The sequence below is a fragment of the Lolium rigidum genome, chromosome 3 (genome assembly GCF_022539505.1).
Source record: "Lolium rigidum isolate FL_2022 chromosome 3, APGP_CSIRO_Lrig_0.1, whole genome shotgun sequence".
In the NCBI taxonomy this organism is placed as follows: Eukaryota; Viridiplantae; Streptophyta; class Magnoliopsida; order Poales; family Poaceae; genus Lolium; species Lolium rigidum.
In genome coordinates, this window is record NC_061510.1 from 147,058,698 (window position 1) to 147,075,736 (window position 17,039).

A 17,039-nucleotide genomic window follows, 5' to 3' on the forward strand; every position below is an offset into this window, starting at 1 on the left:
GCTGGGAAAACCAGAACCGAATTGTTACAAACTTAATATTGATGCATGTTTCTTTCCTAATATTGATGCAGCGTTCAGTTGCTGCGGTGCTCCGAGATCACAAAGGAAGAGTTGTTGCTGGTAAAACTTGGATTGAAGATAATTTCTTAAATGCTACTACGTCTGAGGCAAGTGCTTTTTTGAGAGGGCTACGAGGATCTGGGATGTGCTCCAGTTATAATTAAGTCAGATTGCCTAGAAATAGTGCAAGCTTTTAATGGAGAGAGTCTTTTAATGGAGAGAGTGAGGTTTGGAGCCCTTATTCTGCTATCCTCTCTGACTGCTACCTGATGGCGCAAAGAATTGGTAACATCGTGGTGCAACATTGTCCAAGAGAAGCTAATGATGTGGCGCATACTCTGGCTAGATACTCGTTTAATTCTAGCACTATTTTTTTCTAGGACGATAATCCCCCTGGCTTTATTTTACCACCTGTAATGAAAGATGTAACATTCTACTGAACTTGGGCAGCAAGTTTTTTACGCACTCTTTTCCTTACCAGGGTACCTAAGGGGGCTGGAAGATTTTTAATGAGGCGGCCTGCTTGCTTAATATAGTGTGAATTTCAAAAAAGAAAGTTTTCACAAAATGGAACTGTGTTACTGTATCTTGTGCACCTACACAGTTTAATCCAAAAATAAGACATCGTGTTGGTTGCACACAAAAAAAAGTGTGAATAGCGTAGGTTACTATTAACTTAGGTCGTTTTCATTGCGTGGAGGTCCCCCGTGTAGTCATATTTTGGTACAAAATTTTATAGGCAGTCAAGATACAACATAACCCTTTTCTATGATTTTTTTTTCACACTTTTAAAGCTTGAAAGGATGACATGTGAGTGGAGGCATGGAAGTCAGATGTAACAAAATTCGTGAGATGTGGCGCATATGATAGATAGATGACCAGGAGACAAGAGATCTTGCATGTTCTTTATTCTTACATTTGGGTCCATGAGGGTCAGATCACACGTGACAAAAAGACCAACCGAATGCTACCTCGCATCGACTATTCCCAAGTATTTAGTTTGGGTTTTATTTTAAAATAAGGGCAAGAGGAAGGGTTTCATAAAACCATAGATTATTTTTTTTAGGAAAAACCAAAATAGAGTTTTGCAAGAATCATTTTAGGGTTTGAAAATTAGTATAATGCAAGGTGATATGATGCATGCTGGTATGCAAAAAGGAAATAACTAACATATCTAATATGTAGGTTGTAGGGTAAAACTTAGATTGAAGATAATTTCTTAAATGCTACTACGTCTGAGGCAAGTGCTTTTTTGAGAGGGCTACAACACTGGTTGAGGATCTGGGATGTGCTCCAGTTATAATTGAATCAGATTGCCTAGAAATAGTGCAAGCTTTTAATGGAGAGAGTCTTTTAATGGGGAGAGTGAGGTTTGGAGCCATTATTCTGCTATCCTCTCTGACTGCTACCTGATGGCGCAAAGAATTGGTAACATCGTGGTGCAATATTGTCCAAGAGAAGTTAATGGTGTGGCGCATACTCTGGCTAGATACTAGTTTAATTCTAGCACTACTTTTTTCTGGGACGATGATCCCCTAGCTTTATTTTACCATCTGTAATGAAAGATGTAACATTCTATTGAACTCGGGCAGCAAGTTTTTTACGCACTATTTTCCTTACCAGGGTACCTAAAGGGGCTGGAAGGTTTTTAATGAGGCGGTCTGCTTGTTTAATATAGAGTGATTCAAAAAAGAAACTTTGCACAAAATGGAAATGTGTTACTATATCTTGTGCACCTACACAGTTTAATCCAAAAATAAGACATCGTGTTGGTTGCACACACAAAAAAAGTGTGAATAGCATAGGTTACTATTAACTTAGGTCATTTTCAGTGCGTGGAGGTCAACCGTGTGGTCATAATTTGGTACAAAATTTTATAGGCACTCAAGATACAACATAACCCTTTCTATGATTTTTTTTCACACTTTTAAAGATTGAAAGGATGACATGTGAGTGGAGGCATGGAAGTCAGATGTAACAAAATTCGTGAGATGTGGCGCATATGATAGATAGATGACCAGGAGACGAGAGATCTTGCATGTTCTTTTTAATCGGATTAGTTGAGATAACTAGAAGATTAAATATCAAGAAACCACAAATCTTCCAACGAAGTTTTGGGAATTCCACGATTTCAAAAGAACCATCACTAAACCATAATTAATAGGATGAACTATTATTGTCCACCCAATATTGTGTCTAAATTGACAGTTATTCTTACCTTTGGGTCCATGAGGGTCAGATCACACGTGACAAAAAGACCAACTGAATGCTAGCTCGTATCGACTATTCCCAAGTATTTAGTTTGGGTCTTATTTTAAAATAAGGGCAAGAGGAAGGGTTTCATAAAACCATAGATTATTTTTTTAAGGAAAAACCAAAATAGAGTTTTGCAAGAATTATTTTAGGTTTTGAAAATTAGTATAATGCAAGGTGATATGATGCATGCTGGCATGCAAAAAGGAAATAACTAACTTATGTAATATGTAGGGTAAAACCTGGCATGTTACAACCGACCCTACGTACTAAGAGCATGTACAATGGGGTGATGTCAGCCTTCCCTTACGCTTGCCACGTTGGATTTTTGCTTAGTTGCCGCGAGAGAATGAAGAAAGAGAAGGTTGTCTTCCCTTAGCTAAGGGATGATCTCTTAAGACTATTTTCCCATTGTACTACTTGTCTTCCCTTAGACACATAATTTTCTACAAAAATAATTAATTATCATTTATTGCAAGGGATGGAAATAAAAGATAATGCATTGTACCCATTATATTTATCATTTTCTCTAGATGACATGGACTACTAAGAGAAGGCGTGCCTTCCCTATCGTTGTACATGCCCTAACAAAGGATCTCACCCTGAGATCCACGGTTAGGTCAGAAAAGAGTTAGGTAAACTACCGAATCTTCATGCCCCCCCCCCCCCCCCCCCCGACTTGACATGAGTCGAACCAAAACAATGGAGTCCAACATATGAATTATGTATTTGTACCGGACTCGGTTATGTTCAACTCACGTCCGGTTAGTGTGTGATGTGGCAGCATATATCCACCTTTTTATTTGTCCAATGCACTATGATATGTGAGGACTAAAATTTGAATTGTTGTATGCTGAGTTACATCGTAATATTTGGGTGGGTTGTAACAATAACAGTTTGATAGTTGTGATAAGTCAAAATAATTCTGAAGTTGTGGTTCTCCGGAACTTTGGTCTTAGTAGTCGTGGTTCCCTGATATTTACTTGACAAGATACAAAATGTGATTATTTCTTAACTTGTTAACTATAACATTCTAGTTATGTAGGGGGGGAAATTAAAGTTACAGTATTGTGTGTTACTCTTTTCCCAAATGCAACGCTTTTGTGAAATGTGCCAAATTATTTGTTTCTCCCTTTAGTTAATTCACTTTCATCTTTGCCACATCTTGTGGATTGAATTTCACTTCATTGTAGTTTTGGTGTCAATCATTTCCTATAATCCTCGTGGAGCACACACGAATATATTATTCTGCCGTGGCATGCATGCCCAGATTAATATGAAGATGAGTTCCTTTGAGAAAAAGTCCAGTCCTTTTGAAGCCGGTGGGGACGTGCGCTCCACAAATCCATCCGATGCAAACCGATAGATATTTTTTTCAAGTTAAGGATACACGAGCTGTTTTAACAAAATCAGTCCACCATATTTTGCATGTGAAGGAGCGTGGAGTGCCATCTGGCTGCTTTGACAATAGAAGGGTTCATTGATTGATTAACTAGAGCTGTAGTTTAGTTGGCACATGATCTTCTCAGGACCGTATCGTTCAACAGGCCCAATAAGGAGGAAGAAATAGATTTTTTTTCTTTGATTTGAGAAAGAGCAAGGGCAATGCACACTGGAAAAAACATGAACTGTACAGCGGGCCCGACCGTTCGATCTCGAGTCTTGTAGGGTCGCACGCTTGTACCGAGAAGAATAGCTAGCTGCAATCCCTCCCCCTTCCCTCTCAGCTGAATCATCCATTCCTTCCCTCAAAAAAAGAATCATCCATTCCCCTGTACGTTACCGAACCTTCGGGTTGCCATCCCCGAACTGAGAGCCTGAGAGCAGCTAGCACGCGCCGGGAGAGATGGCGACCATCGCCGTCCCGACGCCCCTGCCGTCCCCGGCCGCCGACGCGGAGAGCCTCAGGAATGCCATGCAAGGTAACGTGCTTCTGGTGTCGTGTTAATGGTGACTTTGTCGTGAAGGTGTCATTGATTTTGTTCCGTTTCTGCTTCAAGGTTGGGGCACCGACGAGAAGGCCCTGGTGGAGATCCTCGGCCGGCGGACCGCCGCGCAGCGCGCCGAGATACGGCGCGTCTACGCCAGCGTCTACAAGGAGTCCCTCCTCACCCGCCTCGACTCCGAGCTCTCCAGCCACTTCCAGGTACACTCCCGTCTCGCATTCACAAGCGATCGATGTAAGATCACGATCGATGATGGACTGATCTTCTTGCATTTCCTGCTCGTGGTCTAATCAAGAAAGCGATGATCCTCCTGACGACGGACCCGGCGGAGAGGGACGCTAAGCTGGTGAGGGCGGCCCTGGAGAAGAAGCGGGGCGACGACAAGGACGCGTGGGTGCTCATCGAGGCCTCCTGCGCCTCCACGCCGGACCACCTCATCGCCGTCCGCCGCGTGTACCGCTCCCTCTTCGGCTGCTCCCTGGAGGAGGACGTCGCCGCCTCCTCCGCGTTCCAGCAGCCACTCAGGACGGTAGGTGACAACGTCACATGAGAAATTCACTATTGCAACTAATTCAGAGAGAAATCAATCCTGTCTACCTGTCGCTGCTTAATTGTCCTGCTTCTTCTTGCGTGTAGCTGCTGGTGAGCCTGGTGAGATCGTACCGCTGCGCGGAGGAAGCCGTCGACGCGGACCTCGCGAGGCTGGAGGCGGCGACGCTGGCTGAGGCCATCTGGAGGAAGAAGCAGCCGCACGGGAGCGAGGTCCTCCGGATCGTGAGCACCAGGAGCAAGTCGCAGCTCGCAGCCACGTTCCAGTGCTACAAGGAGGAACATGGCAGCGACATCGAACAGGTTAATTTGTTTACCCACCACAATTATATCAGACTACAGTAGTATTTTTTCATGATACATACAGCTCATTCCACCAACAGCTAGCTTAGCAAGTCAACTGAATCAACCACCAACAGCGAGCTTAGCAAGTCAACTGAACTGAACTGAACCGCTTTGTTGTTGTCCCCTGCAGGATATCGACAACTGCAGCAGCCAGTTTGCGAGGATGCTCAAGATCGCCGTCTGGTGCCTCACATCCCCCGAGAAGCATTTCGCAGAGGTAAGAGTGACCTCGCGACAGCGCTGAAATGGAATCCATCTCATTCCTGCAAAATTCATGACACAAATTCTACATTCGTCAGGTTATCAGATATTCCATCCTAGGACTAGGAACAGACGAGGACGCGCTCACCAGGGCAATCGTGTCACGGGCTGACATCGACTTGAAGCACATCAAAGAGGAGTACAAGGTCAGGTTTAAGACGACGGTGACAAAAGATGTCGTCGGCGATTGTTCGGGGTATTACCTGGATATCTTGCTGGCCCTGGTAGGGAGCGAGGACTGAAAGAATTTCTATTTGCAAGAGGGATGTGTAAAGTTGTGGGTGTTTGTATCAAATAAAGGTCAACAGACTGTACTTATCATCTTGTGTTTGAGGAAATTGTTTTCGATGGTGAACTGCAACTTTGTTCAATGTGCAAAGACCAAATAAGTCTCATCGAGACCTCTTATCATTCCATCTGATGCTATTATCCAATTCTGAACTGTGTTATCAGGAGGCAGAACATCTCGTTCTCTCTTGACATGCATTCATCTATTCAGAAGCACCAACAATACAGAACTGGAGAAATTTTGGAAACCGAGAACTCATGGTGGCCTTGTATCTACCCTCAAGCTTACATTACATACGAAGCCTCTTGTTTGAACACAAGGTAATCGGTCTACCATGAAAAGATGACTGAGTCTGCATATGGTTACAAGTACTAAAGTAGGACAACACAACTTCACATCAAGTTCTTGCTCATCTGATCATCTTATTCACTTAATACTAGAGCCTCATTTCTTCCTGGATGATGAAGCGGCCGCTATGATTCCACCAGCAACAAGCCCCACAAGTCCAAACGCGCCAGTGACAATGGCCATGCCAATCATACCATCTGCATTTATACACCAGCCAGTCAGTCATGTCAATCCTTTGAATGGAACCAAGTGGTACAGGTCAGAAATGGTGTGACAAATAATTAGAGGATGGACCAACATTTATTTTCGTGGCATGTGAATAAACAGAGAGTATAACTCTTAACATGTGCTTTCTTGATCTCAAATTTAATGGGTGCCCCCACTGACAGCAGTGGCTGACGACGTCCAAGGCTTGCAGTATATGTGAAGAGCATTTGCTACTAAAGAACATTTGCCCTGTCGAGTGTATTTGGCATTTACAGTAGCATTCCCAAATTAATAATTACTATACTCATTTATCTAGTCTGAGATGGCAAAAACTAAAGAACACTGTACATTTAGTTATCTAGTCCGAGACTGGACATAGCATGTTAAGTGACATATCCTACCTCTTTTGGTTTTCTCCTCAAGGAGCCTTTGCAAAGTGAGAGCTTGCCTCCAGTCAGGTTGAATCTGGCAAAAACGTGATAGCTCACGTTAGTTAGCAATTTACCATCGAATTCAGAAGTGTGTCATGATTTAAATAAACACTACAGAGTTAAGCTACAGACTAAACATTTATCTACAATTATCATCACCAACAAAAAATTAATAAATAAGAAAAATGACATTACAATCATCAGAACTGGCAGCAACCTGTACTAAATAGAGCAATTATGCATAGCTTTCCAGCATGATATATTTATGTTTTATAAATGTTTTAATAACATGATCATAGTTCATGTATGAGTCCATGTTTTCTTCAAATATAAATAAATAATGACATGGCTTATTTTGATAAAGAAATAACATCAGGATAAAAAGTTAAAACTCCCTCAATTGGTACCATAAAAGCTTTCAAACTGAGTGGAATATAGTCTATAAAACACTTCTCTACAATGACTCAAGTTAGCCTCACCAAGGAAAGATTAATATAGAACAAAAATGAAATTACCCTATAGAAGTTCCGGAACTAAGTTAAATATAGTCCATACCATAACTGTAATGATGATAATAGTAGTTATGAGCTCATGGCTGTAGCAACAAATGAAATGATATGTCAAGTAGTCAAACCTGTATGCATTTTTCGATAAGTTCACGACTTCTTGTGTAATCCCCATTTCTGTAGTGTCCAACAGCCAACAAATAGAGCTTCTCCCTCGTTTGTAGTGAGGTGTTAGACTTGCCCAAAGAAACTGCAAAATGCCAGCATAAATCATGAGCTCTTCCGGAGCGAAAGCAGCGATAAAGAATGTAAGAATACCAAGCAAACAACAATCTTATAGTCAGTAGGATTGGCTTGATTGAAATGAATGTGCTAGATTAGAAGCTTAGGATTGCCTACATTTAGGGGTTGAGTAACATACATTGCTGTTCACTTATATGTGCTGCAAATTCACTTAAATTCTGCACGCTTTTACTTTTAAAAGATGGTGTCACATATTAATGACAGTACAATAAAGTTTCTTCAGACGTGGCTGTTAGAAACCAGACAGAAGCGCTGGAATGGGCATCCGAGGGCTGGACACTTCAAATCTTTTCAAGAATACACGATAGGTTTCTGCAATATTGCTCTAAGAAGAGGAAAAAATAGCACAACCAATTACAGTAACTGATGCTCCAATCAGTCCATAAAGAGAAGATCAGAGCTCCAATTCAAGAAACTTGTACAACACCAAGGCATGCTATGTGGGCATGGCCCTCCAACTTAACAAATGTTCTCAATAGATAGATTGTCCAAAGAATTTAGGATCAACAATTGAAAATTTAAGAAATAGAATATACTAGTACCATTTTGAAACAAAATCAGAATGAATATGGGGAACAAACAAACCGAATAATAATAAGTCAAGTACTACGTGAGTTCTATTTTGTTCACTTAGGAATACAATCTTTTAGTAACAGAATTGTTCAGAAAATGCAGTGAATGTCCGTATCTTGGAAGACGTAAACTACTCATATCATTCAATTCCTGTTATCATCGAAAGGTGTATAGATGCATCACCTTCAAGCATCCCGATGCCGCGGTTGACATCCTCAGGCTGCCCAGAGTGAACAAGCGCCCAGGATAGCCTCATGAGGCTCTCGTTCTTCTGTCCTTCATTTGCAGCATCAGCAACCTCTCTCTCACAACCCTGACACAGAAAACAAGCACAATAATATATTAGACCAGAAGACATAAGGACTAGGCTAGCGTAAGAGTGCATGATAAAGCACAATCCAACTTGATATGGAAGCACATAACTGGATAGTGGTTTGTCTAGCTTCACATACAGTAGCGTGAGGGTGGAGCGAGTAAGCTAATTCTACAATTCAACAGCATATCTAGATCATATTGATCTCAGAATCGAGTGATCAGTTAAAGTAACAAGAAATGTCATAATAATGCTTGATCCTTGAGCACCACAGCTAATGAAGTAACAAAACCGATCTGGAACAGATGAAAGCACACATGAACTGGGGAATTGGGGATTCGCTAGCCCCTGAAATCCACATGACCACACCACAGTTTCCAGACAATTCGCTGAGAATCAAGGGCTACCGTGCCAGCACGTGGTGCCAACACACACCTTGTTTGTTAATCCAGGCACATTCCGTAAATTTGCCCCCGGAAGCACAAGGCACTATGCTCAATCGGTCGGGTAATGGTTTGGGACGCACGGGAATTGGCTCAACTGAGTAATCAAGTAGCAGAATCACATAAAGTCCGATACCTGAAAGCCATTAAAATAGCATAACGAGCACCTATTTTAGATAGACGAAGGCGTGGAGCAAGTATCTAGGGATTCCGCAGCCTAGCAGAGCAAACCCCCAAAATCCCCATGACCGGACGCAAAATTCCACGCAATTCCCCGAAGCGCAGGAACTAACAAGCTGGCACGGACTGCTAAAACGCGCCTAATTCGCGAATCCCCGCACATCCCAGCGGAAATTCGGCGCCCCAGCAGCAGAGCGGAGTAAGAAATCCATGGGGCTACTCGAGGAAGGGGCGCGGGTGTGGATGGGGAGGGTGCTTACGGCGATGATGTCGCGGTCGCAGACGGGGAGGGTGTCGCTGCCGCGGAAGATGGAGCTCACCGACTCGAAGAACTGCCCGACGTGCCCCTCCATCTCGTCTCCTCCTCGCCGCCCTCTCTTTTCAGTTGCTTTTTTCTGGGTTTGTTTGATTTTGTTTGGGCGAGTTGTGTTTTATAGGAGGTTTTTGCTTGGTGAAGGAAATGGAACCTTGGTGACTAAGGAAGAAAGGAAGGTACCCAACCGAAATTGCATGGGTGAACCTGGGAGCAAGCGCACCCTATATGAAAAAAAAATATAATAATTCAGAAAAAGGTCAAAAAAATTCAAATGTTTTTGGGAATCAAAGATGATCATGTATTGTACTCGTATACGAAAGATTCACCATGGAATAACTTCTCTTGTTTCCTGGGTGAAAAAAACAGACTTGAAGGTCCTATATTAAAGTACTATTCACGCTATATTCGTCATAGATTTGTTATTTTTTTGCCTGAAGTCAATGTGAAACATTTTTTGGCCAAACAAATTTATACGAGTACAATACTTGATTATCTTTGATTCCCAAAAGGATTCGAATTTTTTTGACTTTATTTGAAATTACTACATTTTTTAGAGTATATAGGGTGCGCCTGCACCCGAGAGCCAAAAGTCCGGGTCAGGTACCCAACCAACTAGGCTAGTTGAACTAGCCGCCACCGCCAGCCGGTAACAAAGGGAGGAACAGATGCATCCATCCATGGCGTGACGGTTGTGTCAACGAGTCCAAAGGAATTGTGCCAATGATGGGCCAGAAATTTCTGGAAACAGGGACAGAAAAGCTTAAAATGCCAAATTTTCAGACATAATTCAGGTTGCAAAATCTTAAAATACAAGTTCCGAAAATATCTTGTGGTGTCACTGCCACATTTTCCTTAAACTCGCTTTAAAAACGAATTAGGAAAAAAAACTGTACTATGTGTATTGTATCCGCTCCTCTGGGAGCATGAAGACATGAATGAGGTTTTAGGCTCCGTTCGGCTCACGGGAATTTTAGAGGAATTCCGTAGGAACGCTGTTCCTATGGAATATTTTCCTTTGCATGCGTTCGGAACGCAGGAAATGTGAACGGTATTTTGGAGGAAAACTTCCGTCGTCACACTCATTCCACGGAATTGAAAACATCTACCCATAGCTCATGTTTGCGCGGAAGCCCGAGGAGGAGGTTCGCTGCAGCCATGTGATCCTGAATAAATAAATCCATTCAGGTGGTGTGCGTCAGATAGAGGACAAGAGCAATCACTCTGCAGCTTTATAAACAATTCAAATAATTCTGCAGTTTCCACTACCCATCCGAACAGCAATTCCTATAATTTTCCCGTGGTTTCTCGATCCTCAGTTTTGCATCCACTATCCTTTCATATTCCCTCTGTTTCCTTACATTTCCATGTTTTCTATACCCACGCTCCGAACGGGCCCTTATCCTTCATTCCAATTACTTGTTCTCTTCCTTCACCCGAGAATTGCATTTTCCCTCACTGATCAGATCTCACGCTAGGTACGCTGGTGATTTGTAGGTAAATCCACGACGCAGGCCTTAACTTGGCACGTATAATAACATCATGTGCATAAGATTATCGTCGATGCAAGAAAAAAAATAGTCCAAGAAGTGAAAAATGTGGACGAGTCGATCTTCATTCCTCCACCCCTACTGACCCCGCCTTCCTCCCTATGTCCAGCTTTGTTATTCGAGGAGGGCTGCTATGAAACCAAGAGCGAAGCTGTAGCTTAAGTCAACCTGATGCACCACTTTTATTCGGCGTATGTTTTAAAAGAACCATATACTATACTATAAAAGTGTGTCATAACTTCAGGCATACATTATATGACATAATAAGAGAGAATGTATATTGGCATAGATTTAGCAATCAAAAATAAAAATTTCTACTATAATGATGAAACAACGTACAAAATTAGTTAGAAAAACGTCTTGAATTTCAAAATTCCAAAATGCATCACGAAAAGCCAAGGCTTGAAGAAGAAGATGTAGAATTAATTTTGTATTCAAGTAGCTAATGTTTTTTACTTTCCCTTTGTAAAATTGAATCCCTAAAGCTATTGTGACTGACTCTTCGCCTATAGTCGATAACTCAATGCTCACCACTTGTTCAACTGAAAGGGGTACTTTTATTTTCCCTCGGTTGACCAAGTACTCAATTCGTAGTATTTTTTTTGGATAGATAGGATGATGATTGCCAATTGTAATAATGCAGTGCATTTTGAAGGTGGGTTTTTCCAACGAAGGTGTTCGACGAAGAGGAGTCTCACAACGACGACATCATTGCAAGTGCGATGCTTATTGATATGAAGCATCATTTTGCAAGAAGAAGTGTCATGGCCCATTATATTTTCCAAAGGGGGGGTATTTGCTAGGAATTAACACCTTGTGCATCCCGAAATACTTGTACTCATGAAATACTTTCGGAGGACACACTACATTGGGGGAGTGTTTTGGTGTCCTCATCCCCTGAAACAAAGTTCAAGAGTAAGTTAGCCTCGAGGATATTTGTTTATCGTTGCCAAAGTTTGGAGAGGGGAATACGGAAGCAAAAGTGGGTATTGATGCTATTAATTATAGACATTAAAACTATCTATATTTGAATTATCCTAACAAAATTAGGATATATGTAGCCAATGGTAAGGAAATCTCTTATCGGTGTCAACTCGGTCGGCTGACGATTAACGACTGGCAAATTGACCGATTAATCGGGTTAAAATGAGTTAATTGACCGATAAATAAGTTTATCGGTTAATTGGCGATCACCGAGTAGCGATTAATCGATGAATTAATCATTGAATTGGATGATTTTTTTGAACGGTAGCGAAAGAAAACAGAGGATGCTGCAAATGGAACCATTATCTGAGGCTCAAGAAATAGAGAAACCCCAAAGACTAGTTTCATAAAATTTAAAAGTTAAACACCGTGGCATGCTCAGCTAGCAAATTTGTCACCAGCAGACTTCCTTGGAAACGACGTGTTCTAGATGGTTCTCAAACCGTGTAGCAGTCCCAAAACCGGGAAACCGCACGGATTCCACCACGGTTCTTGCCCGAGAGTTGAAGAATCGAGCAAAAGCAGAGAGGAGCCTCACTCTGTCATCGACCACCCTTGCGCACACGAATCTCATTCGGCCAGGCCGCGGATTCACCCGCATTTCCTTCCCCGCAAAAAATGTCGGCTGCAGCGAGGGCACGCGCGCCGGCGCTCTTGGCGGGCCTGCGGCGGCTTGGGACGTCGGCGACTGAGGCCGAGAGGGAGCGCGGGGCGAGGTGGGAGCTCTCGGCGGCGCGGGAGTACTACGACTACCGCAAGTCCATCTACGGCGACGTCACCCACCGCGCGCTCCTCGTCGACGCCGTCGGCACCCTCGTCGTCCCCGCTCAGCCCACCGCCCAGGTTAGTCCGGCTCCGGCGGACCGTTCCCCTTCCCCTCCTCACCAATGCCGATCCGGTGCACTGTTGCGTGCGGTGTCTGAATGATGGAAAATTGGATGGATCTGTGAATGCTTGTATCTGATCGGCTCGTTCCGCTTCTGTTTAGGTGTACAAGAGCATTGGCGAGAAGTATGGTGTGACATACTCCGAAGAAGAGATCCTGGCGCGATACCGGTGGGCTTATGGGCAACCATGGGGCGGATCACGGCTCAGGTGTGGATTTCTGACACATATACGCGTCCTAATTACTCGCTTGTGTAATTTTGTTCTGAACATTTTAAAGTGCAGACACACTTCTTCAGCCTAGTGCTCTCATTAGACACCGCTAGTTTGTCACTTGTACATCAGCTGCTTTTAGTTCAGGTGTTAATTAGTGGCATCCCTTGTTTTGCAAATCACAAATAAAAAGGAAACTGATGGAAAATTAGCATCTCTAGATTTGCAAATTACAATGATAGGGACTATGCTTTTGTATCTGGGGGCATAATCGCCTGCACCTTTAATGGACTCATCGACAACAGAGTATACCAGGTTCTTTAGTTGGTGGTGAAGTCAATGCTTGTGTATATGATGAAGTCCCTATTGCTACTCTTATTGTATGTCTTGCACTTGAGTTATAGTTTGGCTGCTGTATCCTAGTTTTGCATTTCATTGCTGTGCAGTGTTTATACTTTTCTCTTACAGGATATCATATTACCATGTAAACAAATTTCTCTCTTTTTTCTTCTTAATCTGTTAACGTCATCAACGTTACTGGCAGAGGTTTAAGAGGTGCGTTCAGAAGCGTGTTATTTTTTTTTCCATTTGGCCATACAGAAACTTATTTTTCCATCCTTATGTGTGTCGCATTTCTAGTTATTTCTTTTCTCAAATGGCTCTTAAAATCTATTAGTGGAACTTCTATACTGCAAATTCAGCTGAATGGTGTTAAGTGTTAACGGACGCATTCAGCTATGGTCTCAAGACCCTGCAAGCCCTTCACTCTGACCGTCTTAAGTCGCCAAATCCATGTGCTAATTCCAACGAATTTACATCAATTTAGCTTGGACCTCTCATACGTCTTATGGGATAACCATCAAGGACTTGTTCTTCTACATGCCTGCACACTGCTGCAGTGACAGAGCTTCTCCATAGTCAAGGTGGACCGTGACCTCTTCTACTCTTGAAAAAGGCTTAGTAAAATCCTTAAATATACAACTTAAGTATCAATCAATTTTCAAAATTTAAGCACAGGTAGTCTGCTTGGCCTCCTCGTATTTCCTGCCAAGCTCCGCCACCGCTTCTGCACTGCAGCTCTTGCTTATGCATGGATCCCACGCGCAATCGACACACCCCTTTGCCTCTTTCTGTTAATACGTTTGTAACTTCCTATAGCTCTCGCTGTCATTCTCAGTTCTCAATATCTTGCTATTTTATATAAACACAGAACCTCGTGATTGAACATATAGCAATGGCTAGCTAAACTTGCATGTTAATTACCACCGGTGCTGTGGCTTCTGAATTTCTCATAAGTCTTCTTCATTTCTTTCACCAAGGTCACCATGTGTAATACAGGCATATGGACGGTGCTGCGACCTCCTCCAAAACTGCCGATTCCATTGCCTCTTAAGCCACTGCATCGTCCGCCACCACATAATCCTCATCCTCGACCATCCCTGTTTCCTCCTATGCCATTTATATGGCGAACATCCGGTCACGCATTTGCCATTTGCAATCCAACAACTATACCAACTTACCAAGTGGTGCACATTTTGTTTTGCCACCCTCTATCGGCATAGTCAGTGCCTTAATCATCAGGCTAGGATCTTTAATAATGTCTAAAAGGTTCAGTTATGGAGTTGCCAGAATTTCCAGCATGATAGAGCTTGTTTTGTTAAAGCTTGACACAGTTTCTGATCTTATGTGCCTCCCTGGTTCATGCAGCATGTTAAATGCTAAGCTCTTTATGTTCTTCCACTTATTCATTCTTCCTTTATTACTTATTAGCAACACCACTTTTTGGATCCCTGCACTCATTTAGAGGATCTTTAATCGCTTGAGCATAACCCCTTCCTTTGTTGTGTGTGGTATGTTACTGATCTCAGGTCCTATCTGTTGACCGAAGATCTCATTCTATTTATTTCCTACTTGGTCCAGATATGTCGATGACGGAAGAACCTTTTGGCAACACATAGTCTCATCTTCTACAGGGTGTTCAGACTTGGAGTACTTTGAGGAACTATACCAATACTATATGACAGAAAAGGTGAGGCTTAACTGTGGTTAACAAGTCAAACTAATTTTCTTTGCCTGATAGACACAATGAGAAATTATGTTTATGCTTGCTAGGCTTGGAAGCTTTGTGATCCTGATGCTGAAGATGTGTTTCAAGCTTTAAGAAAGGCTGGTGTTAAAACTGCTGTTGTCTCCAATTTTGATACCCGTCTACGGCCACTTCTACAGGCCTTGAAATGTGATTGCTGGTTTGATGCAGTTGCCGTGTCTGCTGAGGTATGTTGACTGTTATTGCAAAATGGCTTAGATGTTAAGGTTCAGCGCTCTCTGTTCCTGTACAGCTGCAAGTTAGCATGTTTATGTTATATTCTGCCTATGAGCTATGTGTAGTCAGTTATTTTTTCTTCCAAATTCCGTGTTATCATTATTTCTAGGAAAATCTTCTGTGTAATTTCTTCTCAATACTCTACAAGCAGGTTGAGGCAGAAAAGCCAAACCCAAAAATATTTTTGAAGGCCTGCGAGCTTTTAGATGTCAAACCTGAAGAAGCTGTGCATGTTGGGGATGATCGTAGAAATGATTTATGGGGAGCTAGAGATGCAGGATGTGATGCGTGGCTTTGGGGCAGTGATGTTTATTCTTTCAAGGAGGTATTTCTGTTCTTCTCCATCCCAACATTGACCATTTTATTCTCGTGGAAATTCTTTCAGGAGCAGAGTATCTTATACATCTCTTCACTAGGAAAATGATGGTCACATTTGTGGTTAGTTCATTTGTCCCCCACAAAATAATACTAGTAGTTTGGATACTAGGGACATGTTAAGTTTGCCAATTACGCAAAAATGGATGGATACTCTAACCTGTCACCATTGCGGTAAACTTCCCCTTTTCTTTCCGGAGGAGCACACCCACTTGAGGCTCAGATGAAGCCAGGAAGAAGGGTGTGCCAACAGCCAAGAGCTTTCTGTCCTTGGATTCAACTCGCATCAGTCCTTGTTTGTGCTACTTTACTCGGTTGCAACTCAGATATACACAGTAAATGCAACCTGCCTAATTCGTATCGTTGCTTATACCGGACCTTTGATCATGATGCAGGTTGCCGAGAGGATTGGAGTTGAGGTGAAGGGATAACTGGCACTGGTTATCGTCGCGGGCAAAGGGGTTTCCTGGAGTGTGGTCGTGATGCACGTAGGTAAATAGGAGTGACCCATCCTTGCTGCTCTAGTGTCTGATGCACAAATAAATCATGTTCGTTCAGTAATTTAAAAGCGATCGAACATTTTCCGTGTGTTAGTTGTCATTGTGCACTTGGTGTGTTTAGCTACTGATGTGATCGTCTCTTCTGATCTTCAACAAGTACTGTTGGTGTACCTCTTACCTGGGGTGTGCCGTTTCTTCCTTCTCCTTCTTGAAGCAGAAAAAAACCCTTCTATTTCTGTGGGTAAAAACCAGCCGATCGAGTTTAGGAACCATCGCGTCAACTGCTACAAACAGAAATTTACAGAACGATCCCATCATCAACAGATAATTACGTTTAAAACCTGAGTTTGAACTTGCTCTTGCAGCTTGCACCACAGACCACGAGTCCTTCCCGAATGGCCATTTGGAGAAAGGCGACCAGCGATTTCATTCAGCTGACGACATGATATTGACATCCTCGAGTCTTGAGAGCTTTTTCAGCACCTCTCCTGAGCAGATTGTCTGCCGAGGTTCCCGAGGGTTCGTGTCCTCAAAGTGGACCAAACACAGATCCGTAACTTGAGTGGCAGTTTCATGTCGAACGAGAAATATTTGTGCGAAAACCAGGGATTTGGTTGCCCGCCCACATGCCTAGCTTTTGTACTCCAAAGGGCAGGTTGGTATAAATGACAGCTGCCAGTACAATAGTTTGTACCATGGGATTCAGGAACCAAATCAAGGAATGATGACTCAAGGAACCGGTACATCAGGAGTCCAGGAAAGCCGATTAGGAAGCGGCCACAAAACCCATCCAAGATTTCGTTCCCCTTGTTGGCCGATGGTCTGCTTGGTTTTTGGTCGCCTTGGGGCCCTTGCTGACGGAGGGTTTTTGTTCTTTCTTTAGGTTGTT

The 17,039-nt window shown here is 42.8% G+C and overlaps 3 protein-coding genes across 3 annotated transcripts; 2 read left to right on the top strand and 1 right to left on the bottom strand.

Annotated features, from left to right (window-relative positions):
* Window positions 1-4,065: 4,065 nt before the first annotated feature.
* On the top strand, window positions 4,066-5,769 carry LOC124702465 (annexin D3-like). The gene is made up of 6 exons (XM_047234607.1): window positions 4,066-4,235; window positions 4,314-4,459; window positions 4,555-4,788; window positions 4,896-5,111; window positions 5,284-5,370; window positions 5,453-5,769. The coding sequence occupies exons 1-6, from the start codon at window positions 4,160-4,162 to the stop codon at window positions 5,654-5,656; spliced, it is 963 nt and encodes a 320-aa protein (XP_047090563.1). The 5' UTR covers window positions 4,066-4,159; the 3' UTR covers window positions 5,657-5,769.
* A 114-nt stretch (window positions 5,770-5,883) lies between these two features.
* On the bottom strand, window positions 5,884-9,416 carry LOC124702466 (mitochondrial fission 1 protein A-like). Its single transcript, XM_047234608.1, has 5 exons — window positions 9,268-9,416; window positions 8,255-8,384; window positions 7,324-7,445; window positions 6,660-6,723; window positions 5,884-6,248 (listed from the first exon to the last, which is right to left on the bottom strand). The coding sequence occupies exons 1-5, from the start codon at window positions 9,358-9,360 to the stop codon at window positions 6,148-6,150; spliced, it is 510 nt and encodes a 169-aa protein (XP_047090564.1). The 5' UTR covers window positions 9,361-9,416; the 3' UTR covers window positions 5,884-6,147.
* A 3,056-nt stretch (window positions 9,417-12,472) lies between these two features.
* On the top strand, window positions 12,473-16,081 carry LOC124695635 (haloacid dehalogenase-like hydrolase domain-containing protein 3). The gene is made up of 6 exons (XM_047228461.1): window positions 12,473-12,697; window positions 12,843-12,949; window positions 14,873-14,981; window positions 15,065-15,226; window positions 15,427-15,600; window positions 16,046-16,081. The coding sequence occupies exons 1-6, from the start codon at window positions 12,473-12,475 to the stop codon at window positions 16,079-16,081; spliced, it is 813 nt and encodes a 270-aa protein (XP_047084417.1).
* Window positions 16,082-17,039: the final 958 nt, after the last annotated feature.